The 26,861-nt window shown below is 28.0% G+C and overlaps 1 protein-coding gene across 1 annotated transcript in view; it reads left to right on the top strand.

The window, feature by feature from the left end:
- Window positions 1-1,572: 1,572 nt before the first annotated feature.
- LOC107455614 (alpha-L-fucosidase) overlaps window positions 1,573-26,861 on the top strand; it is a 26,022-nt gene continuing 733 nt past the window's right edge. The window contains 7 exon segments of the mRNA XM_071183283.1: window positions 1,573-1,997; window positions 12,467-12,672; window positions 13,672-13,690; window positions 15,640-15,771; window positions 20,022-20,119; window positions 23,316-23,448; window positions 25,920-26,090. Of these exon segments, the coding sequence (XP_071039384.1) occupies window positions 1,663-1,997; window positions 12,467-12,672; window positions 13,672-13,690; window positions 15,640-15,771; window positions 20,022-20,119; window positions 23,316-23,448; window positions 25,920-26,090 (1,094 nt within the window). The 5' untranslated portion in view covers window positions 1,573-1,662.

Genomic DNA, 26,861 nt, shown 5'->3' with positions numbered 1-26,861 from the left:
TCTTTTTGTTATTAAAATTATTCAAGCGCATCTGTAAAATTACATAACTCAATTTTGAATTATTTTATTTTTTCATTGGAAATCAGACTTTTCTTGCAGGTTCTTAACTAAACACAATATTAAATTATTGCTATGAAACCCCATCATTTATAAATTGTTGTTTTGAAAATTATGAAATACATTTCATTGTAATTTTGAATCTGAAGAATTTTATTTATATAGATAAGCAAATTAAACATTGTTTTTCTTTAAATTGCACAAGATAAAAAATTATATAATATAATTTATAAAATTACATGGGTTTATAAAATTATATAGGTCTATAAAGCTATATAAGTTTATAAAATTGTATGAAGAAATGGAAACTTTTGATGTAAATGGTTTTAATGATTGTGTTAAAAATATTTATCTCACACATTAGCACAATAAAATAACATGCAATTTAGACAAAATTAAAACAAAATTTTGAATTAAAGAAACTAAACACAGATACACGATTGCCCAATGAGGATCAAGTTCTAATGTGTCCATCCCAGTTTTCTTGACCTTTGGTTTTGGGTATAGAAGCTGATGTTCCAATTGGGTGATCATCTGATTAAAATAATAGTACGTGACAAAATATTATTTACTTATTGTTTTGAAATTTATCTTTTGTTTATTTATTTATTGATTAGCGTGGCATAGAACTAGTTTTTTTTCAGTGTTGCTGCTTTTCAAAGTATTGATTATTTGTACATGCATTATTTATTATTAGAAATTTTCTCATTTAATGTTTTTTATATAAATTTAAACCAAGCAAATAACACAATAAACTAAAATGTATCGAAATGTAGTGATACAAATTTATAGAAAAATTGGTTCAGATTAAAACCTTAATATTGATTTTTTGATCTCTTCAAACTAAAACAAACAATAGCCTTGTTTCATTTAAATTGCCAAATGAAATTTGAAAATCAATACTAAAAATTTCTGACCAAATTACAATGGAAGCACTAAATCACTGCAATTAAATAAATAAAACTGTAAAAATCACGGTAAAACTGTAATTTATAAATGCTGCACTCAGAGTGCTAGCATTTTTCATAGTATAATTTGATCCGAAAGTTTTTACAGTAAAAAGTAAAAACTGATTTAATATTGAATTAAATGGCAGTAGAGTCAAAATTGACAATGTAAGGTCAGGCTTATAATACTTTGAAAAATATTACCTGAAAAATATTACCTGAAAATATTTAAATATCATAAGTTACTGCAATTGTTTTATTTAATTAACCATATTTCATTATTTTAAAGCATTAAAAAAACATTTAAAAAATTTTTTCTTATCGTATTTCATAGCAACTCAAAATTAATTTTAAAATCCATTTATTTTCATTCTCCGTGAGGAAACATCCTTATAAATTAAAGGCTCTTCACGTGAATTGAATTTTATTGCAACATCATTAAATACAATAGTCGGCCAATGCCACTACGCTCTTTCGAGCTTTCAATATTTTCAAAGATTAGATAATATTTTATTATGAGGTGAAATCAGTTGCGATTGTATTTTATCTTTGATAAATCTCTCCTTATTTAAGCAACACATTTCGAAAGTTAACTCAGAACTCCCTTGGGAGAACGGACCTCATTTCTTTTAATAAAAAAGGTGAAAAATATATCAACATGAAAATCACCGCGATAGTTTTGGTGACTTTAATAAACTTATCATTTATTTATTGTTACACCCCAGACTGGACTTCTTTGGATGCAAGACCCATTCCATCTTGGTATGATGAGGCTAAAATTGGTATTTTTATCCACTGGGGAGTATTCTCTGTTCCGGGTTTTGGATCGGAATGGTTTTGGTCTTATTGGAATTCAAAGTCACAGGCTTTTGTAGATTTTATGAACAAAAACTACAAACCTGGTTTCACTTATCCTGAGTTCGCACCAATGTTTACAGCTGAGTTTTATGATCCGGAAAAATGGGCAGAAATATTTCAAGCATCAGGTGCTAAGTAAGTTTTCGTTTTCTCTTTTTTAAGAAAAATTGTTTTTAGATAAATGTTCTTTCAGGAAAATAAATTCAGTTGATTTTTATGATCTTTAAAAGATTTAAAAATTAAGATCACTGGAATTATTAGAATATTTAAATATTGTTAATAAATTTTAACTTAAAGTTTTGAAATTATGAAACAAAATCTCAATCTATAGAGAGACAATGCTTTTGATGCTAACAATCAAAATTTCTAGTAGGTACTAGTGTTTCTTTCTACTGAGAAAAAATATATTTTCAGAACATGGTTAAATTTACCATGTTTCTGGCTCTATGACAGCACCTATGAGTTAAATAAGTTTAACCGAATCCCTTTGGTAATGAGTTTGGTAAAATTAACAAAATATGGTTTTATAATATGCAATAAGTTTAGTGAATGAGTTGAAATTTGAAAATTTCGACATGATACCTCATAGTATGGTATATAAAACATTTGTTTGGTTAAATTTACTTTTCAATTTTATTTTACTAAATGTGTAATATTAGATAATGTAATTAAAACCATTACTATATGAATAGAAAAACTATCAAATGAATTGTTTAAATATTGTTTATTTTGATTTTTATTACCAGACAAAGGAGCTGTTTTTTTGCCTTAAATACCACATAATACGGAAGTTTACAAGAATTTTATTTATCTGTGTTTATTTCCCGTGAAACGCTATTAAAGATAAAGTAAAAATTAGAGCTATTTTATTACATTGCATGTAACGTTATGTAACTATGTTGAAAACAAAAAAGTGTTTAAATCATAGTTGAAGAAAAATAAACTATTTAAATAATTTAACATTCGCATCATAAACATTTTAAGAAAATGAAATTTTGAAATTAAAAAAAATATTGCAATTATAAATGATTTTTTGCTAAATTGCATCATTGTTTTAAAATTAAAACAATTTCTTAGTTTAAAATGAAATACACTACTGATAGCAAAAAAAATGTAATACTCATCGGTTTAAACAAATAACAAAATAGTTTTAATAGCAGTATAAGAATATTGCAGTATTTTTCAGTTCTTAAATCTATACTTTATGAATCATACATTATTGACAATTTGTTGAATGCTAGTTATTTTTTGAATGCTAGGAGGCTCCCCCTATTGTTTGTTTCGCTTAGAAACCTTCGTGATTGCTTCACAATTGTTATTTTTTTTTCTTCAAAAAACTTGTTATCTTCTCCAAAAATAAAGAGAATTTTGTTAAATAGTTAAATAGTATTTATATTTTTTTGTAAGAACTTTTTGTTAATTTGGTAATCGTAGCGAAGTTAACATTTACCTGGATCTGAAAAATAATTAACTGTACTGACAAAAAAAAATTGCTTAGGAATAAAGAAGGTGAGATACAATAACAGAGGAAAGGAAGAAGTAAATTTACTCGAAACTTATATCAACATAACACCTCAAATGGAACCAGTTTTTATCAGCCTTGAATTAAGTTTTTTAATTAAAATTTCTATATTAATATTATGATTTGTACTTTCTCGTATTTTAATATATAGTAAGCCCTTCGCAATTTCAAAATTCTTAGTTTTATAGTTATTGCCCAAAACAAAATATAACGGTGTCGAATGGGGGCGGCTGTTACAAATTTTTAATATAGAGAAATTTCTGAATATTTTCATTTATATGAGACTACAATTATTAATTACCGCACAATTAGGAATTTTTTTGCCAATGTCAAAGCAGGTTATCCACTTTAACATATAGTTAGTTATTATCTATTTGAACAGTAAAACTCATTCTTTCAATTTTAATGATTTATTAATTTCTGAGAACGAAACTATTAGTTTCGTACAATTCAACTATTTGATAAATCATTAAACTATATGTTTGAGTTATTAAACTATTAGTTAAATTATTCAGAAATAAAAGAACAATCGAGATTAACAAAACGCAGCAGAGAAATTATGCCTTCTGTATAAAATTCCCCCTTTTTTACCAATTAAATACAATTTGTGATTAGTTCTTAGAAGTATATTGTACTACATATGATAATTACAATATATCTTCTAATGAGGTGAACCGGGTTTGAATCCCAGTGATGGTTGGCCGATACGACTTCCGCACCTGGCTCGCACTGACCACAGTGCTGATGTATAATATCCTTAGTGGTAGATGGATCATGGGTTAAAGTCCACAGGCTAACCATGGGAGGTTTTCGTGGTTTCTCTCTCCATGTAAATAAAACACCAGTTAGTTGCATCAAAAATCTTCCGTGAAGGCAAATTTCTCTCAATATTTGATTCCCTTATTTTTGAGTTTCCTTGCCTTCTGGATTGGGTTCAAAATTACAAGGCTACGGAGTTGAAAATTAATAGTCGTAAACCCAAAATTGGGTCGGTTGTTCAACGACGGTTATAAATATAAAAAAATAAAATAAAATAATGCAAAGTAAAATTTTAAAAAAATCAAATAAAATGAAATGAAACTGCAAAATATAAAATCAAAAAGAAATGATAAGTTACATTGCACGAAATATTTTTTTTTACATTTCAAAACTGTTTTGAAATACTTTTAATGAAAATATTTTAATCATTAAGAAATAGAAATCCCTGGAAAGAAGTAAATTTTGGGATATTTAATTAATTGATTTATCGCGCCGTCGTGTCAGTATTTATCGTATAATGAAGCAATTAAAGGCTTCAAAATAAACAATTCTGGTGAACGTTAAGGAACACGATTCTTGATCCACGATTCTTGATTCGTGTACACGATCGATGGTACACGATTTTGGTTAGCGATAACTTTGTTTTGCAGGAATAGTACAAGCCAAATATTGTATAATATTATATTTTATGTACTGTAATATTATATTTTATGAACTATATTATATTATACTATAGGTAAAAATATTATTTAAAATATTATCGATTATTATACTGCGTGTAAAAATATTTTTCTATGTTTCAAAAAAATACTAAGCTATCAGAGTTATCAATTAATTTAAACTCTTTAATAATAGATTTATAAATTTTTCTTAAGTCAAAAACTGTTTTCAAAATGTGTCTTTTTATTTAAACCATATAATAAAAAACATACTTAAAATTATTGCTTTTCTGTAACGAAACTAACGATATATTTTGAATAAAGTATTCAGATTTAAGTAAAGTATAATTTTTTAATGGGAAACAAAATTGTTTCACACATTTGTGTGATATTTGCGTATTAATTATATTTTTATGAAAAAGGCTGAAAATGCTTTGGTTTTTTAATTTATTTTTGTTTTAGTTTTATCTTTAGTTGTAATGTGAACAAAAGGTATTTTTATTACGTTATGTTTGGCAGTAAATATTATTGTAGGCCTTCAAATAACCTCTAAAATATTCCAAATCAAATTATTTTGAAAAGTGTTGCCACAGTGAGCGCAACATTTGTAAAATCCGTTTTAACTATAAAAGCTTATATATGTAAAGCTTATATAAAAGCTATACCGTAATTTTTACAATAATGTTTATTTAAAAGCAGTTTTTCATTGATTTTACAGAAAATATTACAGAATATGTTTCGCGAAACTTTACAGTAGAAATGGAATTTACTGTAAAAAGTAGCGGCATCTTGAGTGCCGCAACTTTTTACCGTAATTTGACCCTTAATTTTTTACTGTGAACGTGCAGTTCACACCTTTTCATTTAAATTAAAGACAATGTGCCATTCAAATTTTTAATATTTAATAATTAAGTGCATCAATTAAAACATTCATTCTTAAGTAAACATTTTGCGATTTAAAATAAACATGTCCCTTTTCAAAAACAGAGAAAAAAGAAAAAAAGCAGGAAAAAGAATCTCTTTTACAACGATGGTTCGGAATTTGTTTTCTATTTTCTTTCCTTTTTTCAAATTTCTAAATAGTGATACACAAACAAGTTTTCCTCCCATTGATATTTGTATCTTACAAGACTTGGATCATAAAAACAATAACAGTAACATCTCATTAAGGTCAAATTTCTCATTAGCTAATTTTCCACATAAAGGTAATCGAAAACCTATTGATACCATTAAATTCTGCAGCAGTATTGAAAGTGATTTTCCTTTCGCTTGCTATACAGACGGAAGTAAATTAAATAACAGAATTGGCCTGGCCTTTGTGATCTTTTATAATAATATAGAAATGGAGAACCACCTAATTAGAATTCCTGATGACTGCAGTGTTTTCCAAGCTGAGCTTCTGTGTCTTTACCACTCTATTAAATGGATCTCAAACAACTCATCTCTTTCATCAAAATTCCTCATCTGTTCAGATTCCCTTTCATCCTTATTTGCACTTAAATGTATCACTTCATTTAATAGAATTACTGTTAATTCGCAGATCATTTTAAACGAACTCCAATCCGAGGGTAATTGTGTTCTTTTCACATGTCCGAGGCCACTCCGGTGTTCTGGGTAATAAAAGAGCAGACTTTCTGGCGAAACAAGCGACTAATCTTGATTCCATTTGTGATATAAGTCCCCCAAAATCTTTTTTTTTTAGTCTTTAAGTCAGGCATAAAGTTCAAACTGTGTGGAACGAACAATATCAAATGCTTCACTGACTAAACTCTTCTTTCCATCTGTTAATCAAAGATTTAAAAACCAACATTTTTTCTGCAACTTTCATGTGACACAATGTCTTACTGGAGACGGCAATTTCAAGGTATATTTGAAAAGATTTGACTTAAGTTCCAGTGATCTGTGTGACTACAATATTGGAGGAACATTTGAGACATGCTCACATTTTGAGAAAAATAGAAAAAACTTAATAATTGCTTTAAATTCGCTCAATATTAACTTTCCTCCCCCTCTTTGCACTTTTGTGAGAAACAAAACCATCATCAAACTTTTCTGCAAATTCATTGATTCAGTTTTTAATACAAATTTATAAATCACTTTGTTTTGTGTACTATTTTAATTTTTCTTTTTTCTCATCCTTTTTTAAATGCTTTTTTTTTTTAATTTTTTTCTATTATTAATTATTTTTCTTTTATAAATTTTACATGCCCTTTTAGTATATATTTCTGTTTAAAACTCCTACATTGTTTGCTACCATACTTACGTCTGTAAGCCTCGTGTTGTACTTTTTCAGTGATGCACGAGGAATCATTTCGTTCTTGAATAAAATGTTGTTGTTGTTGTTAATTTACGTCGCACTAGAGCTGCACAATGGGCTATTGGCGACGGTCTGGGAAACATCCCGGAGGATGATCCGAAGACATGCCATCACAATTTTGATCCTCTGCAGAGGGAGTGGCTCCTCCACTTCGGTAGCCCGACGACCTGCACGCGAAGTCGAGCACTTTACGGTAGCACAGTTTAACGAGGACCAATACCGCACACCCTCGGTCCCTACGCAGACTGATCCAAGTGGTCACCCACCCGCACACTGACCGTAGCCAGTGATGCTTGACTTCGGTGATCTGCTGGGAACCGTGTCTTAACGATCAGTTCACTGCGGGACTCTTGAATAAAATAAAAAAATTAAAAGAATATGTATTTATCACCACTTTTCTATTATAAATAGTCTAGACCCAAAATATAAAAAACAAATGCAAAAATAAAAATTTTAAAACTCCTGAATTTGAAAATTTATTCCAATTTTAAAGTTGACTTATGATTTAGTTAATGAGGGTTTAGTTAGTTTTGACATATTTTACGATTTAGTTAATAATATATCCGATAGGGTTGCAATCTTGGATGTAAAGAGAAATGTTGCATATATTGGTTAAAGGTAGTGCTTCATAGTATAGCAAAGAGAGAAAAAAATGAATAATACCAACAAAAAAATTAACTATAACAATGAGAATGGGAATGGTTGAAACAAATCTGAACAAATCTGAACATAAATCTCCAAGTTTTAACTGAATATTAGCAACAATTCCAAATGTTACCAAGTTTTTGTTCCATTAGTTAATTAATTAATTAATTTTATCATATAGCTTATGGATTGTATTCCAAAAAAAGAGTTTTAGTAATTATTTAATTTAATTCTTACTAAGTTTTGCTTTTTATAAAAAAATATAAAATTTTTTTTCTTCAGCTTTCAAAATTAGTTCTTGAAAGCCACTGTTTTTTATTTTCCTTATGGATCATAAATAATAAAAGTAGACTTCGTTGCGGAGGTCTTAAAATCAAAAGCTTTGAATAAGTAGGGAAGTCGATTCGATAAGAGAGATTTCATATGTTATTTGAATAGATTATTTACTATTTATTTTGAAGACAAAGCCTTTGTTCATTTTTTTCATGTCATCAATATTTTTCGATTATGTTTCTTGCTTTATCTCATGAATAGTTGTGATTAAGTGAAGTGGCGTTTTAATTTAATACTTCAATAAATTGCAACTTAGATATAAAAATTAATAATAATAACATACATTTTGTATTAAAGAAATTTATTTTTGTTTTGATTTTTTGTTTTTATATTTGATTTTTGTTTTGTCTAAGCACGCATTTTGATTAAAAACTTTTAAATCCCAAATTGTAAAGTAAATGACTATTTAATTACGAATTTCACGTTATACCTATTTTATTTTTTAATACAATGCTTTAAAAAATTTTTATCTCTTGATATATTTAACTATTAAAACATTTTTTAAACATCTAGAATGCCATTGAAAGATCTAGTTTTTTTAGGATTTAAGAGGAGTACATTTATAATTTCTGTTACATATGNACATCTTCTCCATACGGGATTATAAAAGTAAGAAATTCTAATGGAGTTTTAAGTTCAATTTCTTTTCTACAAAGGAGTAACATTTTACAGTCACATTCTTCGATAAAGAGTTCTATTCCATTGAAATCTGTATTATACACTGTACAAACATACAAACGATTTTTGTACAGTGCAAATATTTGGAGATAATATATGTAACCACACAGCGTAGATGCCATAAGGAAGTGCTGACAGATACAGGTCGAGTCAGCCAGCCATTAGAAAAGACGTGTCATTTCTATTATGAATATATTATTACAGTTTGATTAGTGTTCCTTTTTATTTACGAATTAACATTTATCATATTTCACTGGCACTAAATTTAAAATATTTTTTGCAGAAATAAATTATAATAAAAATAAAAATTATCCAACAATTTTTTTTGTTTTGCTGACCATTTGGCGCCCCTTTGTGAGTAGCGCCCGGGGCATGATGCCCCCCCTTGCTCCCCCCTCGCTACGCCACTGACAAATGGATTTTGCGGTAAAATATATTTTAAAATAAAATGGAATTTACAGTAAAAAAGATTTTAAGAATGATTCACGCAAAGTGCCTGTAATTTGCACAGTATACTTGTTATACTTAGCTATCATCTGTTCTATATTAAATAAATTAAATTTGTCATTAAAAGCTGAATTTTTCATAATTTTAAATGTGTATGATATACGTGAAACTTGCTAAAGAGCTAATTTTTCAGTTAATCACCTAAACTATGAATAAGTTCGAATGTTTCATTCTTTCTGGTGCTTTATATCAAAGAATTTTTTTAAACCCGGACTAGATGCTAAAATAAATGCAAGTAAGCATCTGAAACATTTTAATAATAAACGAATTATTTCCCTATCAAATAATTGGTTGCGTATTCATCTTGAAGAAGATTTAAATTTAGAGATTTTTCTAAAAATGAAGAAAGGAAAACTCACTAAAATATTTTTCTGAAAGAAATTTTTAAACATCATCGTGGGTATCTAAACTTAGAGATATCTAGGGGAGTGTCGGGCACCCCCGTCCACTGTCAATTTCATATGTATAGAATACTTTTTCAAGTCAATGGGCCATCGGACGTTAATTGTTATATTAGAAAACGATTATTTTCAAAGTTTCAAGTATTTATGATAAAATATTTGTGATATACTCAAGTAATACTCAAGTATTTGTGATAAAAATCATAAATGAGGTTTATCTATTGTCAATACATTGGTCATTTTTATTTGAAAAAACAGTCAAAAAACATAATTTTTGTAACTGGGTGGGGCTACCCGACACATTTTGAAAAGAGCTGAAAAACATGTTTTTTTACATTTCTATTTTTTAAAGTTAAACTATTCTTTTTTTGGTTTATTCTTTTTGCATTATTTAATTAGATGATAAAACAATAGAAACATACAAAAATATTGATTATTACTCAATATTATACAGAAATATAAACAATACTCCTTAAGAGGGGGGGGGGGCTACCCGACTCTCCCCTATGGGGAAAAGGAAAACCTAATTAAAATAGTTCTCAGGCAGAAACTTGTAAAAATCCTCTAGGAGATCTAATCTTAGAGATATCTCTATTATGGGAAAAAGAAAAAAATTCAACGTGATCGTCCACTCGGAAAAACTTTTAATTCCAGCTCACTGTTAGAAATGACCATTTTGTTTTGTCAAAAGCTCTATTTAAAACTCTGCTTACTTTTTTCACAGTATCTGAGAATTTGATATATACTTTACTGAAAGACTAATGATTAAACCAGACTTTAAATTTCGATGCGTCATAAGAGAGCTAAAATTATCCCATGAAGAGAACTTGCTTGATCGAAGATTTAAGACTGAAATTGATATATATTAAACGTGAATTTTAATTTCGTTGCGCCATAAGGCAGCTAAAATTACCCCATGAAGTGTTTATTTCAAGTTAAACTCCTGCATAGTTAAGTATCAGTTGACTTGCTGATTTAAATTTGTTTTTATATTCTTCTATCTATCATCTTGGTTCTAAAAGTTTTTCGACCAATGTTCCACAATTATATTTTTGCTTCTTGTAACAAGCGACTGTTGAACATGGTTAACAAATATTTTAACTATTAGAACTAGCTTACGTAAGAGATTTTATAATATTTTCGAATTTTAAATGCGATTCTTAAGGAGAAAATGGTTAAGAACCACTAAAGAGATTGTGTGCAAATACGTAAGTACTGTTAATATTTTACATAAATTAGTAAAGAATGCTGGGATAGACGTATATTTTTTTTAAAAAATAAAGCCAACAACTTTTAAATTTTGCGTAATAGTCTGAAGCTTGTATTAAAAAAAATCTTGTACAACGTGAAACAATTCCAGATCTAATTTTGGTGCAAAGAACCGACACTTTGGGGATGTAAAATACATTTTACCGTAAATCCAATATAAACCTGTGCCAAAATGATGCCAAACTTTACTCTCATTGCCTGGTATTTGTCTTAGCTTTAGGCGGTGAATGGTGATTGAGTTTGGTGCCATTTTGTCAATTTTCATTGGATTTCAACTGTTCTTTTTCTTGCTATTAATTTTCGATAACTACACTGCGGTTCAATTTGTATATATATTTTTTTACTTAAATACAAAATATTCATCAAATGATTAAACTCAAAGAATCGTACTTTATATGAATCTAATATGTACAGTGCACCAAGTAGAAGCGGACCATGCTGAATAACTTTTGATCTAATGATCGAATCTTCCCATTCTTGAACTCAATCTTAATTCGAGGGGCTGACCTCAAGTATGCTAATCGATTAGTGCAGACGATATTTTAAATTACGAAATCCGACACAAAAACTTACTTTCTCTCAGTAAACATATCGGGGTTATATGGTACCCATAGTTTGGTTAGGAGGACGGTCCAAAGTTTGAACCCCTTAATGTTAAATTTACTTGTTGCGTATTTCTCTATATCTCGACGAGTTCTTAAGCGAATTAAAAAAATTTGCACACAATTATAAAACTCGTTTATCCAAAGCTAATTCCATGCAAAACATAAATGCTTGTAAATATTTATTATTTTTATTACTTTAATAAACAAAAGTCGAAAAAATTTTGAATTGTAAGGTATACAATTTTTTACATAATTTTAAAGTTTGTAATTTTACGTGTTAAAAAATACGAAATTTGAGCAAAATCTGTCGAATAGTTCCTGAGAAATCAAATTCTAAATATACGATTTCTTCAAAAAATAATAAAATATAATAAATATTTATTAAAAGTCTTTTTGCGTGAAACTATGTTTGGATTGTCTTCCAACATGTTATACTGAATCTCAACAACAAAACAAACATAAAAGCGAATTTCCTGCTTATATTTCAAATCTAGGTTAACTTAGGTTATCGTTTTGTTTTATGTTTCCACACCAAGTTCGGTAAAAAATTTCTGGAGAGAGAGACAGGTACTAAATGATTCTTTAATTGCACGAAATCACATTTTTCATATCTTATCATAGTTAATATGTATAAGTAGAAAGAATAGTTTCAGAGTGAAACAAAATCTGCTCTATATATATGTAAAATCTTCCAGCAACTAAGTTGTGGGTTAGTTTGTGCTGCCTAAGTAATAAGCATTTAATTTATGAATTAAACTTTAAGCATGCAAAATTTTACGCACAAGAAAAGCTTGAATTCCAATTTATATATTTTATTTTACTCCCTACCATATATATTCTAATAGAATTAAATAAATATTTTACTAAAATAAGAATAATTATAGTTTAATGATTTTTACTGTTTTTTAGGTATGTTGTGCTGACTAGCAAACATCACGAAGGTTACACACTATGGCCATCCAAAGTATCTTGGAATTGGAATGCTATGGATGTAGGACCTAAAAGAGATCTTTTAGGTAAGTTAAAACACTAATTTCTAAGGCATATCTAATATGATTATAGAAACGTACAAAAAAAATTTTTTTTTAATATTTTAAATTTTATTAATTATACAGGTTCAGATTAATTATACAGGTAAAAAATTACAGGCACAAATACTTATTTATTTACAAACATAGATCTAAAAAAATGGAAATAATAAAAAAGAATGGAAATTGATAAATGGAAAGAAACATTATCTCGCTAAGTTTCCGGTATATGTTACAAATATTTTGTGTTTATGTGCAATTATTTTAATTTTTACTTATCACACTCCTAATTAATAGTTTTATAACGCTTTTTGAGAAAATGTTTAATCAAATTATGGAAAAAGAAAACAAAGAAATAATTGATACCATTGAAAACTCGAGATGTATCATTAATAAGTTATACGTTTAATTTATAAATTCATAAGCAAAATTTATTTATATAAGTTAGTAAGTTAATAAAAAATATGCGAATGAATCAATGAATGATAAAATTTGAGAATGCATGATTCATAGTTGTTTAGTTGTGCTCATGACTATTCACTGAATAATTTTTGTCATAAGACTTTTATGTGTGAATGTGTAGTTGAGATATTGACACGCAGTTTTTTGACTTAATGGTCGTGCACAATTTCAAATTTTGTGCAAATTTATTTTTAAAATTTATTTTTTTAGCTGTGCTTCAAAACGTAACTTTAAATGCATTGTATTTCACATTAAAGGTATTTACAAAGAGTAGAAATATATAATATTAATTTAACAATTACTTGATAATAATAATACTTTTTTTCTGATTTGGTGATGTTTTAATTGAGTATTAGTCGCCGCTGATTTGAGCTCTCAAGAAAGTCGGGAGTCGGAGTTAAATATTTTAACTACCAACTCCACAATTTTGGTAATGAGTACCATCATAGTTTCAAACTAAAATGTCCAACTAATAGTCTTGAATGTCACTCGAAATTTTTTTGTAGTTACAGATAAATATAATTTATTTATTTTAAAGTTATCTCACTGATATGTTGATGAATCATTTTTAATATAAATCTAAGTTGAATTTCATTTCAGCATTTCAAGTAAAATATTTATGAGTTAATTATCATATTTACAGATAACATTTTTGTGCTATGAATATGCGCTATTAATATTGAAAGTTATTATTCTCCAGACGTGTCGTTAACCTATTCATAAATTTTTACAACTCGTTCCAAGTGTTCATAAAATATTCGTTACACACAAACCAAAGAATTCGGCACTTTAAAACGAACAACCTGTCGTATTTATCTTTCTAAACGGATACAATCATTTTCAATGTCAACCAAAGTATATAGGATTTTTTTTACAATTTTATGAGCTACAAAATACAAGGTATGAAAAAGCATTATGATCTTCTTTGTGTTATTTAGTTTTATAGTTTGAGAGTTAATTTTTTTTGTTCTTTGTCTCTACACAAAGCAAAATAGTGTAATAAAGTAATGTATTATATAGTTATGCATTTTTACATATTTTTTCGCCTTAAGATGTTTTTTTTCCTTAATATTTAAAAAGAATGTTTTCAAAATGAATTCTAAAAAGTAAGAGAATAGAAAAATCTTTCTGAAAATTACAAAAAATGATGCTAACAAGTTTATGTTTAAAATTTATACGCTAACATTACATTAACTAAATGTTTTTAGAAGGGTTAAACATTTTCGTGTTGGACTATAAGCGACGGTTCGATGGTTAAAGTCACTGTGCTGCCATTGTTAGAGACGGAAAACTGATCTTCTAAATTCTAAAAATATGTATATTAAAGAGATAATTACAGAACAACCTATATATATATATATCACACTCCTAATTAATAGTTTTATAACGCTTTTTGAGAAAATGTTTAATCAAATTATGGAAAAAGAAAACAAAGAAATAATTGATACCATTGAAAACTCGAGATGTATCATTAATAAGTTATACGTTTAATTTATAAATTCATAAGCAAAATTTATTTATATAAGTTAGTAAGTTAATAAAAAATATGCGAATGAATCAATGAATGATAAAATTTGAGAATGCATGATTCATAGTTGTTTAGTTGTGCTCATGACTATTCACTGAATAATTTTTGTCATAAGACTTTTATGTGTGAATGTGTAGTTGAGATATTGACACGCAGTTTTTTGACTTAATGGTCGTGCACAATTTCAAATTTTGTGCAAATTTATTTTTAAAATTTATTTTTTTAGCTGTGCTTCAAAACGTAACTTTAAATGCATTGTATTTCACATTAAAGGTATTTACAAAGAGTAGAAATATATAATATTAATTTAACAATTACTTGATAATAATAATACTTTTTTTCTGATTTGGTGATGTTTTAATTGAGTATTAGTCGCCGCTGATTTGAGCTCTCAAGAAAGTCGGGAGTCGGAGTTAAATATTTTAACTACCAACTCCACAATTTTGGTAATGAGTACCATCATAGTTTCAAACTAAAATGTNATATATATATATACACACACCGAGGAGCCATTACATTATGACCACCCTCCATCTATAAAAATGGGTTCGCCATAGAACAATTCCTGACGTCTGTAAGCTACTTGAACATAGTTGCAGACCAGGTTCACCCATTCATGGCAACAGTTTTTCCTGCGGGGGATAGTGTTTACCAACAGGATAATGCACCATGTCATAAGGGTCGAAGCGTCAAGGATTGGTTCGAGGAACATTCCAGTGACTTTCAAGTCATGTCTTGTCCCTCAAATTCACCTGACCTTAATCCAATAGAGCATTTGTGGCCCTACTTGGAAAACCAAATTCGTGCTGCCGTGCCACCCCCTCGCATTGTGAGGGAATTGCAGGACCAGTTGGTGAGCGCTTGGTACCTGATACCTTAGACTACCTATCAGCACCTTGTGGAATCAATGCCACGGCGTGTGCTAAAGGTGATCCTACATGTAATTAGCAGGGTGGTCATAATGTGATGGCTCTTCGGTGTATGTATAATCTCAGAATAGAAAAAATGGAAGCATAATTAAATTTCAAGTTTAATATTTTTTTTTTTTTGAAATTCTTTCAGACTAAATCCCTCCCTGAGCTCTTTGAGCTAGTGAATAATTATAAACCAGAAGTCATTTGGTCAGATGGTGACTGGGAAGCGCCGGACACTTATTGGAAAGCAAAAGAATTTTTAGCTTGGTTATATAACGAAAGGTATATTTTAAATCCTTATAATAACACATCATGTAAATTCTGAACAGTAACTTTATTAAAATTCTATGCAAAATTTGAAAATAAACTATTATCGAATCTGAAAAAAATGTTAAATGACAAAGAAATATTAAGTTTTGAACTTAATTTTTATGAAGATTCTTTCAACCAAAATCCCTCCAAGAGTTTTTTGAATTAGTGAAAAATTATAAACAAGAAGTCCTTTTGTCGGATGGAAACCTGGGAATCACCAGAAAACTTATACGCCAGCAAAATAATTTTTAATTTGGTTAAATGTAACGAAAGGTAAATTTTAAATGCTTATAATGACACGCCATTCAAATTCTGAAGAGCAACATTATTAAAATTCTAAACATTATTTGTAAGTAACTTATTATTGAATATTAGAAACCAAGAAAATTGAGAGGTGAAATTAAGTTTCAAACTTAATATTTCATTTCAAGAAAATTTTTTTACACTCGCAGAGCTGTTTGAGTCAGTGAATTATCATAAGCCAGAAGTCATTTGGTCGGATGAAGTTCTGGGAAGCATCTGACACCTACTAGAAAGCAAAAGTATTTTTAGCTTGGTTATAGATTGAGACACATATTTTAAATCAATATATTGGCTCGTCATTTGAATTCCGAGAACCAACGTCATTAAAATTCTGAGAAACATTTGGAAGTTTCATATTAGCGAATTTAAGAAAAACAAGATAGGTGCGAATAATCTAACTATATTCAATTCTTAAGAAGTATAAGATAGCTAAGTTAAATTTTCAAACATTTATACGTGAAATAATTTCGTGTCTTGGTCGTTATTATAGTACTTATTCATAGTATTTAACCATCTGTCTTTATTCAGTTAGTTTTACTTGTGTTTACTTTTTGATTTATTTTTTGTGATTTACGGAGATGTATTTCTGAAATTAAAAGCCAAGGCAGGAAATAAACCTAAAGAACCTCTAACTTATTAGCATTGAAACTCTATAACGCATAAAGGGACAACAAATTGTGTTTCTCATACGCTTTCACATATGAAGTTTTGTGTCCCAAAACTAATGTCGGTACTTATCGTTAGTTTCGAAATATCTATTCTTTGTTCTATTTTCATCGATTTTCATTCGTGCTCTTAATGTAGTTTTATGAACTACATGAAGTTTTGAGTCGACAAAAGAACGCCGGAAACAATGCCAAAACCCATAAAAATACAAAAACTGTCATAAAGAAATCTCAAAGTAGTCTTAACCCTAATTAGACAGCGTGGACAATGCCTGATCTGGTACACCTTTCATATTTTTCGCAGCAAAACCAACGAGAGGACCTTCCGTCATTAACATGTCATTAACACAGATTTAACATGTACCTTGCTGCATATAAACAACGGTTGTTTTGCCGAATATATGCGTGTGTGTGTAATGCCACAATTAGAATTACCTATTTCCTAAGAGTAATATTTCGCAGGTTCTTTTTCAGATTTTTCAATGTGAAATGATTTCACCATAAACCTTTCTTGGCATAAACGATTTTATTTAGATGCATTCTTATGCCACGGCACAAACATGAAGTATATAGAAAATAATAGTAATTAATCACATAATCAATGAAACTTCGCGCTCCATCATAGAACATTCCAGTCTTCTCCCACCAAGCTAGAGAACAGCCCCCAGCTTCTTTTTTTTCTTAAGTTTTTTTTTTATCTCGCAGCGCCATCTATTGTCGACGATTTTTACACTAAGTTTTAAAATTTCTTTAATTAAGTATAATTTGATACATTAAATAAATTAGTTCATTTTTATAAAAGTGATTTTATTCTTTTCTTATCGATCAATGTAATGGCTAACTTTTTATTTCAATACTAATGCAGACTCATTAATTCACTGTCACGCCTAATCGAAAACAAAATCTATTCATAATTCTGTATTATTAATTTCTTACCACAAATATGTTTCAGTGACATGGTTATTCTAATTCTCACAGTCTTGTTGGCGATTCACGATCGTCAAAGTATTTTCAATCCAAATATTGATTATAGGGGGTTGACTTTAATTGGCTATGTAATCTTTTGATAATTCGCCAACCTTGGATCTCTTCCCCATGTTCCTAATGTCCGTTGGGAACAAATTCATTCACTTTCAATTTTAAATTCGAGGTGCCCTTATGGACCTCCCAGTCCCAACCGTTGAATATTATTCCCAATCAAGCCTTCTCGACGTAGAGACTGTTATCTTGATCCCTTTAAGGGATTTCTTTTCATTATTATTTTTATATTTTAAATATGGCCATTTGCATTATACTAATATTTGCATAACAAATAAAATTTTTACTTAAACGATTTTATTCATTTCCTTGAGATAATCATCTTATTACATCCAAATTAAAAAGTATATGTAACGGCCAAAAGTCAATGATGACACTTCAATTACCACTATAATATTAGCTATTACTATATATAGTAAAATTTATCGTGTTTTTAGCTCTGTGGGAGCGACAAAACTTTTATCATTTAATAATGATTATAGTAAAATTAACTATAATATATATTTTTACTTTATAAATGTTTTTTCACCATATATTGTGTAAATATAAAATTTGGTAACATTTGGTAGCTTAATCACTATGCCTGAAAACATGGCATGAAAACAATTTGCTTGGGTAAACTTACTTTTCAGTTTTAAATTATATTAAATAGTGGTGAGCTGTGATGCCACCTGCTTGAAGAGTAACAAAAGTGAAGGAATTCGAATTAAATTGAATGGTATTGATTTCTTTTCCTTTTCTTTCAAGTAAACAAACTAAAACAAACAGGACTGAATATAAATAAATTGAAATATGCTAGTTATTGCTTTCTTGTCTTAATGTATTTTTACTGTGGCCCTGAGAAAGATCTAGAACTACGATTTCGAAAGCCAGAATTATCAATAAGCTGGAATTTGAACAGAAAAATTATCAAATGAATGGTTTAAATAACATATATTTTGGTTTTTTTAACCAGTGGTTTTATTAATTCAGTTTTATTAGCACATTTTATTTTTTTTAATAGATATAACAAATTACGTTAAAATTGTTAATTGGTATATAAGTTCATTCTTTATGATTATATCACAGTATCCTTTATTTCTCCCAGTTCACAGTTAAATAATTCTATTAATTTCGCTCGTTGGTGATGAATGACCCAAAAATGTAAAAAATATTATTCACATGAGCATTTAATGTATTTCTGAAGACTTAAATGTTTTTAAACTACTTTTTCTAAGCTTAAATTGTATTGTAAATTGATGAATGTTCCAATAAACAAAGTATATATAATGATTATTTTATAAAAATATTTGAGAAATCAGTTCATGGGAAACATAACAATAAAGTATGAGTGTAAATTATGCGATAAAATTAGTTAATTTTATCATGATACCTCCGAACATGGCATAAAAACCATTTATTCGGTGAAATTTTCTTTTCAGTGTTTTGTATTTTTTACTAAATTTGGGGTAATAAGAATTACAATTTTGAAAACAAGATTTTCTGATAAACCATTACTATATGAACAAAAAAAAGAAAAAATGAATGGTTTACATACCGCGTATTTTGTTTTTATTTATAAGAATTATGGTTTTTTTTTATTTACCAGAAATGTCTTTATCATGCAGAATGGTAACTTTATCAAATTTTCTTCCATCGTTATGGAAATGAAAGTTTGAAAAAAATATCAAGGCAATTTGATTTCATAAGGAAACATGCATACATTTCTTATAATTACTTTTCATATTTTCTTACATTTCTCTGGCAATCAAACAGATTTTGTCTTTCATTTTGTTTTAATTACATGCAGAATTATTAGAATCTGCACTTGCTTTTGCTTCAAATCACTTAAAAAACAATTAGCCCCCTCTAATATAATTTTTTTTCATATTTCGCTTATAAGAACGATTCTAAAACTATACGTTAAGGGTGATCACTACAAAACACTCTATATGTTCTTTTTTCTTAAAACGCACAAACATATCCCAACTCTCTTAAAATTTCAAATGATTTTGGTAATGCAGAAATCGAAGATCCATTGATTTTATGTTTTAAAAAAACGTATTAACAGCATAAGCGAATTCTGTATGAAACCCTATGCCATAGATTTAAGGTATAGTTTTCTTACCCCGCAACATACTCAGGTTCATGTCTATAAGTTAATATAGTACTTCTTTTTTATTTTCTAAATAACATTAAAAAATTTTAATACTTATTATATTTTAAATATTTCAGTCCAGTTAAGGATGTAGTAGCAGTTAATGATCGTTGGGGTATGAATATTCCATGCCACCATGGAGGTTACTACACATGTACTGATAAATACAATCCAAGTGAGTATCCTTTATTTTATTATATATATTAACTAATGTTATGATAATGACAATAATTTTTTCCCATTTATACTATTTATAAATTGGACAAACCATTTTTGTAATAGTCCATAAGATTTGGAAAAGAATCGAAGTAAATTATATTATTTTATGCTTACCTTTTACACTAGTTAATTCGTTTCTTTTTCTGCCCGCTTACATACAAAAAAGATAACAACCAGTAATAAACCTTTCATTAGTACATAAAAAATCTAATTACTGTAACTGTTTTTAAATATTTTATAAATATTCATGTCACTTATCATACTACATTTTCTACATAAAAGTCAATACAATATTTCTTAAAATTATACTGTAGGGATCGAAAATAGTTCACGCCAAGGAGAATCCTAAATAAAGTCAAGGAAAAAAATCCCTCAATTATGACTATGTTTATCGAAGTACATATATATATATATATATATATATATATATATATATATATATATATATATATATATATATATATATATATATATATATATATATATATATATATATATATATATATATATATATATATATATATATATATATATATATATATATATATATATATATATATATATATATATATATATATATATATATATATATATATATATATATATATATATATATATATATATATATATATATATATATATATATATATATATATATATATATATATATATATATATATATATATATATATATATATATATATATATATATATATATATATATATATATATATATATATATATATATATATATATATATATATATATATATATATATATATATATATATATATATATATATATATATATATATATATATATATATATATATATATATATATATATATATATATATATATATATATATATATATATATATATATATATATATATATATATATATATATATATATATATATATATATATATATATATATATATATATATATATATATATATATATATATATATATATATATATATATATATATATATATATATATATATATATATATATATATATATATATATATATATATATATATATATATATATATATATATATATATATATATATATATATATATATATATATATATATATATATATATATATATATATATATATATATATATATATATATATATATATATATATATATATATATATATATATATATATATATATATATATATATATATATATATATATATATATATATATATATATATATATATATATATATATATATATATATATATATATATATATATATATATATATATATATATATATATATATATATATATATATATATATATATATATATATATATATATATATATATATNTATATATATATATATATATATATATATATATATAACTCATGTTTGTGAAAATTACAACAACATGAAGGAATCGTCATAATTAAATGAAATTTAATACCCAGTTGAGTGGTAGTGATACAAATAAATGATTAAACTTTCAAAGCAAACAAGCAACAACAAAAGATCAAAATCTGTATTTTGTGCAGCCACCACGTGCCGCAATAAGTGCTGCTACGCGACGTGGTATGGACTCAAGGAAATTTTGAATGTCTGTCTGAGAAAGAGCATTCCATATTGTTTGTATGCGTACCCAAAGCTCGTTTGTAGAAGCAACAGGACGAGGATCACAAGCGAGACGCCGAACAGCGAAATCCCTCACATGTTCAATCGGCGACATATCCGAAGAATACGCAGGCCAAGGAAGAAGTTTTACCTGTCGCGATGCAAGAAAGGATTGAGCAGTCCTAGCAATATGAGGGCGGGCATTATCCTGTTGAAATACAGCGCCTGGCAAGGCGTGAAAGAAGGGAACAGCTTGGGGCTGTAGAACTTCACTGATGTACCGGTTGCTGTTCAGATTACCCGCAATTCGTAGCAATTGAGATCGTCCATTATATGCCATGTCACCCCAGACCATAACTCCGGGTGTTCGTCCACTGTGGCGTACGATAATGCACTCCAGAAGGTGGCGTTCACCGGCATAACGTCTGACACGAATGCGGCCATCATGGAACCACAAATTAGAGCGAGATTCGTCAGAAAACACGACACGCTGCCAATAAGCCCGCCAGTTACTATGCTGGTTGGCCCGTTGTAGCCGCAGGATAGGCGATGGTTTAACGCGAGGGGGATCCTGTATAAAGGAGTCCTGACTCGCAGTCTACGCTGCAGCAGAGGTCTACGAATTGATGAAGCACGCAATGAAACACCTGTAGCTGTTGACCACTGTGCTGCCAGTTATCTAGAGGGAGCCGTCAGCCCCATGCGGACCAGGTGTCTGTCATCGTGAGCTGACGTGACATTTCGGGGTCCACTCCCGGATTTTCGAGTTGTCCGACACTCGTCTGCCCACTGCTTCCAAACACGCGTCACTGTGTTGCTGTTACGCTGCACACGAGCGGCTACAACACGATAAGACAATGCAGCTTCACGAAGACCGATGATTCCCCTCCGTTCAAAACTCCGTAAACTGTTGAAATCTCACTCTCTTTCGTCGAAGACGCATAAGTAACGACTAAGCTAACGTTTGCCACTAGCAGATAACCACCGATAACCATACACGCCTCGCTACTGCCGTCTATTTTTTCGGATCCATCCGCCGTTCAAAGGGCGCTGCTCAGCGTACGCATGCGCTACGGGTCTGAAAATCTAATCATTTGCATATCATGCTCTACTTTGCATTTCCTGAAAATTTCAGCTCACTCGCATAGGTCCTTCATAGTGTTGCAATTTTCACAAACATGAGTTTATATTCAAAATTTATTTTAAACTTTACAATATTAATGTATGCACTGCAAAAAATTCTGAATCAAATTATGGTAAAAAGTAATGGCACCCTGGTTGCATCATCCGCAAAATTAATTTTAACTCAAAATCAATTTTTACTTTAAAATCCATTTTTACTGTAACATTTTATTCTGGATATTTTACAATAATAATTATTCAAAAAAGCACCCGGAAAGCAAAATTTATTAAAAAGCAGCCGGAGTGCCGGTACATTTTACAGTAATTTGATATTTACAGAATATTTTCCAATGTACTTTGTAAAAATTGTTAACTAAGGAATGCTGTTCTAATAAAAAATATTTATGATTTTATCCAGAAAAATTGCAACCTCGTAAATGGGAGAATGCCATGACTTTAGATAAAGGATCCTGGGGATACAGAAGGAATTTACAATTATCAGATTACCTTACAACCGATGAGCTTATTACAACTCTTGCTGAGACTGTCAGGTAAATTAGAAATATGCAATAAATATTGTAATATAGTCTATTATAATCTTAGAGTTTTAATATAAACCAATATTCTTGTCAATAAGGTTAACGTAAAGCTGAGAAGTGTATTAAAATTCAGTTTGAATATTGATGAAATGTTTTCTCACTTTTAATTTTTTTTCTTCTTCATGCTTAAACCTAGGATTTGAGACTCAACTGATTTAGACCTTAAATCTGCTCACACAAAAATATAATTTATGCACATTTAATATATCTAGCAGCTGTTGGCGACCAACTTCACTATTAGAAGTTTGGATTATTTTATAAATTGTTTAATTTTTATTAAAGCTTAATAATACGAAACTCATGAATTAAAAATTTGTATTTTAAAAAGATGTCAAAAAATACGAACTATTATTAATACTAGTGGGCTCGCTTACGCTTGCCAACCCCCGAAAATTGTTACGCAATCTTATATGGTCTCGCTTCGCTCGCTACTAACTTAGGTACATTGCAAATGCACAAAATTCTAAGAATTCAAAGCAATCATCCAAATCCAAATAACAACTTTTTATTTTTTTAAAAAAAATTTCATCTTTTTAGTAAATACCAAGTCATTAAAATAAATTTGAATTCAAATAAATGACATGTAATTCGTTAAATCCATGAGAAATGTGCTGTATTATAAAATCCTGAAGCTTAACCGCACGACTGAGACTCATTTTTCAATGAATAACTAATAACAATAATAAAACAAATAATATAATTCGTGATATAAATCAAAAATCGTCAAATAAATTTGTAATATATAAATTCGTGAAACAAAAAAAAACGCTTTCGACAAAATACTAAAATAGAGATCTATCGACAAAGACTACTCACTTCTGCCAAGCTTAATAGTATGAGATTGCCGCAGCTGATAGGGTGAATTTGGAAGAGTGGTGAGAATTCTCTCTCTGGTTATTTCAGTTTCCGTTTTTCAAAGCGCTATATCTTGAGCCATCTCAGCCAGATTTGGCATTTTGACATTTTTAGCGGCAATAATTGGTCGATTTTCCAGCGTTGTCATTCGCGGAGTTATAATGAGGCTTTTTTTCTCGCCGTGTAAGAGAAATATATGTATATATAGATTTTGCAGCAAAAGGTTTTAGCATTTGAGTTCTAAAAATGTAGAATATTATTTCATATTTATATTTACAACGGCCAGTGACGGTAAAGTATCGTATTTTTTAATTTTTGATAATCTTTGTCAGTATACGTATTTTTTCTTTATTTAAACAATGAGCTTAACTAGCTTTTATTAGACATTTCATTTTCTCAATATTTCGTCTGCTTCTGTTTTTTTCTGAACTTTTTGTTATGATGCTTTTTTCATCGATGTAAAATGTTTTTTTTTAATGACGCATGTGATATGCAAAATGATCCATAAAATATTAACAATCTGTAACTAAAACCACCGTATCAATCTGTAAAATTATTAAAATCGATAAAATTGTTTAATCTGCAACATTGGGTTTCAACAATGAAATTTCATATTTTTGATATTGCATCCAAACTACACGAAACCAGAAATTAACGCTCGTTTACAAACCATCTCATGGAAATTTGCAAACTGCAGAAAAAGCACGATTCAAATCGGTTCTCCCGTTCTGGAGTTATTAGCAAACACAAATATAATTTAGCTTTTACATCATCATATGAAAATTAAACAATGCATCACTTAAAATTTTTTCCTGTAGTATTATTTACTTCTTCTAAAGTACCTAATTTTTCTACGATGGTTGTTATTAAAGTTTTAGAAGTTAAAATTAGCTTTTTCTAACTTATCACTTATTTTAATGTTTTTTAATGCTATTTTAAATTTCATTTATTTTAATTTCGCATTTCTGCTAATATAATTATTTTAATTAATATTTGAGTAAAATATGGCTCTCTACAAGCTCTTAATACTTTTCGGTATGTTTTCCCCAATTTTAAATTATTAAAAAGCACTGTAATACTATTTAAAAAAAAATTTTCACCTCATCAAATGATAAATATTTATTCCGAGTATTATCCTTTGTTAAAACTCAATTTAAATCGTTATTTAACCAAATATTTCCTGTTGCACACAATTTATAAACTATTATTTTGAATAACTTTTATTTTGAATTTAGAATAAGTTTTAGAATAATTTTAAAGCACAATTTTTTTTCTTCAGTTTCAGAAAAAGAAAAAAAAAAGGGAATAACGGGTATCTGGAATTTTTTCCTTTATTCAATTTTTGTTTTTAAAAAATAAGAACTTATCGATAGTTAGATACCTATTTGTTTTCAAATTCGAAAACCTCCAGTTTGAATATTCGGTGAAATATGAAAACAAATTTTAACTTTATTTCTTATATGACTTACCTTAGCTTAGGGGTCATTTAGGATTTTCTTCCTTATATTTTTGATTAGAATATTAAAAAAAAGAAGAAATAAAAAAGCATTCTTACATTATTTTTTCAGCTGCGGTGGTAATCTTCTCCTAAATATTGGACCATCACCAGATGGTCGTATTATTCCAATCTTCGAAGAAAGACTCCGTGATCTTGGATCGTGGTTGGATATCAATGGTGAAGCTATTTATGAATCTAAACCATGGAAATTACAAAATGATACAGTCACTCCTGATGTATGGTATGTAATTAAACATTATACAGAAACTATTTATGACATTATGGTAACATTCAAGAAAGATACAATTTCATTTCACTTTATTCTTTCCCTTAAAACAAGCTATGTTTTTAATCTACCAAAAAGTAGTAGCGTGTATAGAAATTAAATTTCAACTCCGCTCTATTCTTTTTCTTAAAACAAGTTCCATTATCAATCTACCAATACTATTAACGTATACGGTAATTTATTTTAAACCTTACGACATTTTTTTTTTAAAAGCAAGTTTCATTATCAATCTACCGATAAAATTAACGTATATAGAAATTTTATTTTTTCTTAAAACAAGTTCCATTATCAATCTACCGATAAAATTAACGTATATAGAAACTTTATTTTAAACTTAACGACATTTTTTTTCTTGAAACAAGTTCCATTATCAATCTACCGATAAAATTAGCGTATATAGAAATTTTATTTTAACTTAACTCTATTATTTTTCTTAAAACAAGTTTCATTAACTATCTACCAATAAAATTAACGTTGATAGAAATTTTATTTTAACTTAACTCTATTCTTTTTCCAAAAGAAAGTTCCATTATCAATTTACTAATAATATTAACACCTAAAATTTAGTTTCATTCATATATATATATAGCATAATAAATAAAAATAAAAATACACGATGAAAATTAAGAAAAACAAAAAGTTTTATTTATTGCGTATAAGCTGCAAGTTTCCCTTGTTTTCTCTACACTTTGATCTTATATATATATATATATATATATTTTTTAT

The sequence above is a fragment of the Parasteatoda tepidariorum genome, chromosome 7 (genome assembly GCF_043381705.1).
Source record: "Parasteatoda tepidariorum isolate YZ-2023 chromosome 7, CAS_Ptep_4.0, whole genome shotgun sequence".
Classification (NCBI taxonomy): domain Eukaryota; kingdom Metazoa; phylum Arthropoda; class Arachnida; order Araneae; family Theridiidae; genus Parasteatoda; species Parasteatoda tepidariorum.
This window is presented reverse-complemented; position numbering and strand designations above follow the sequence as displayed.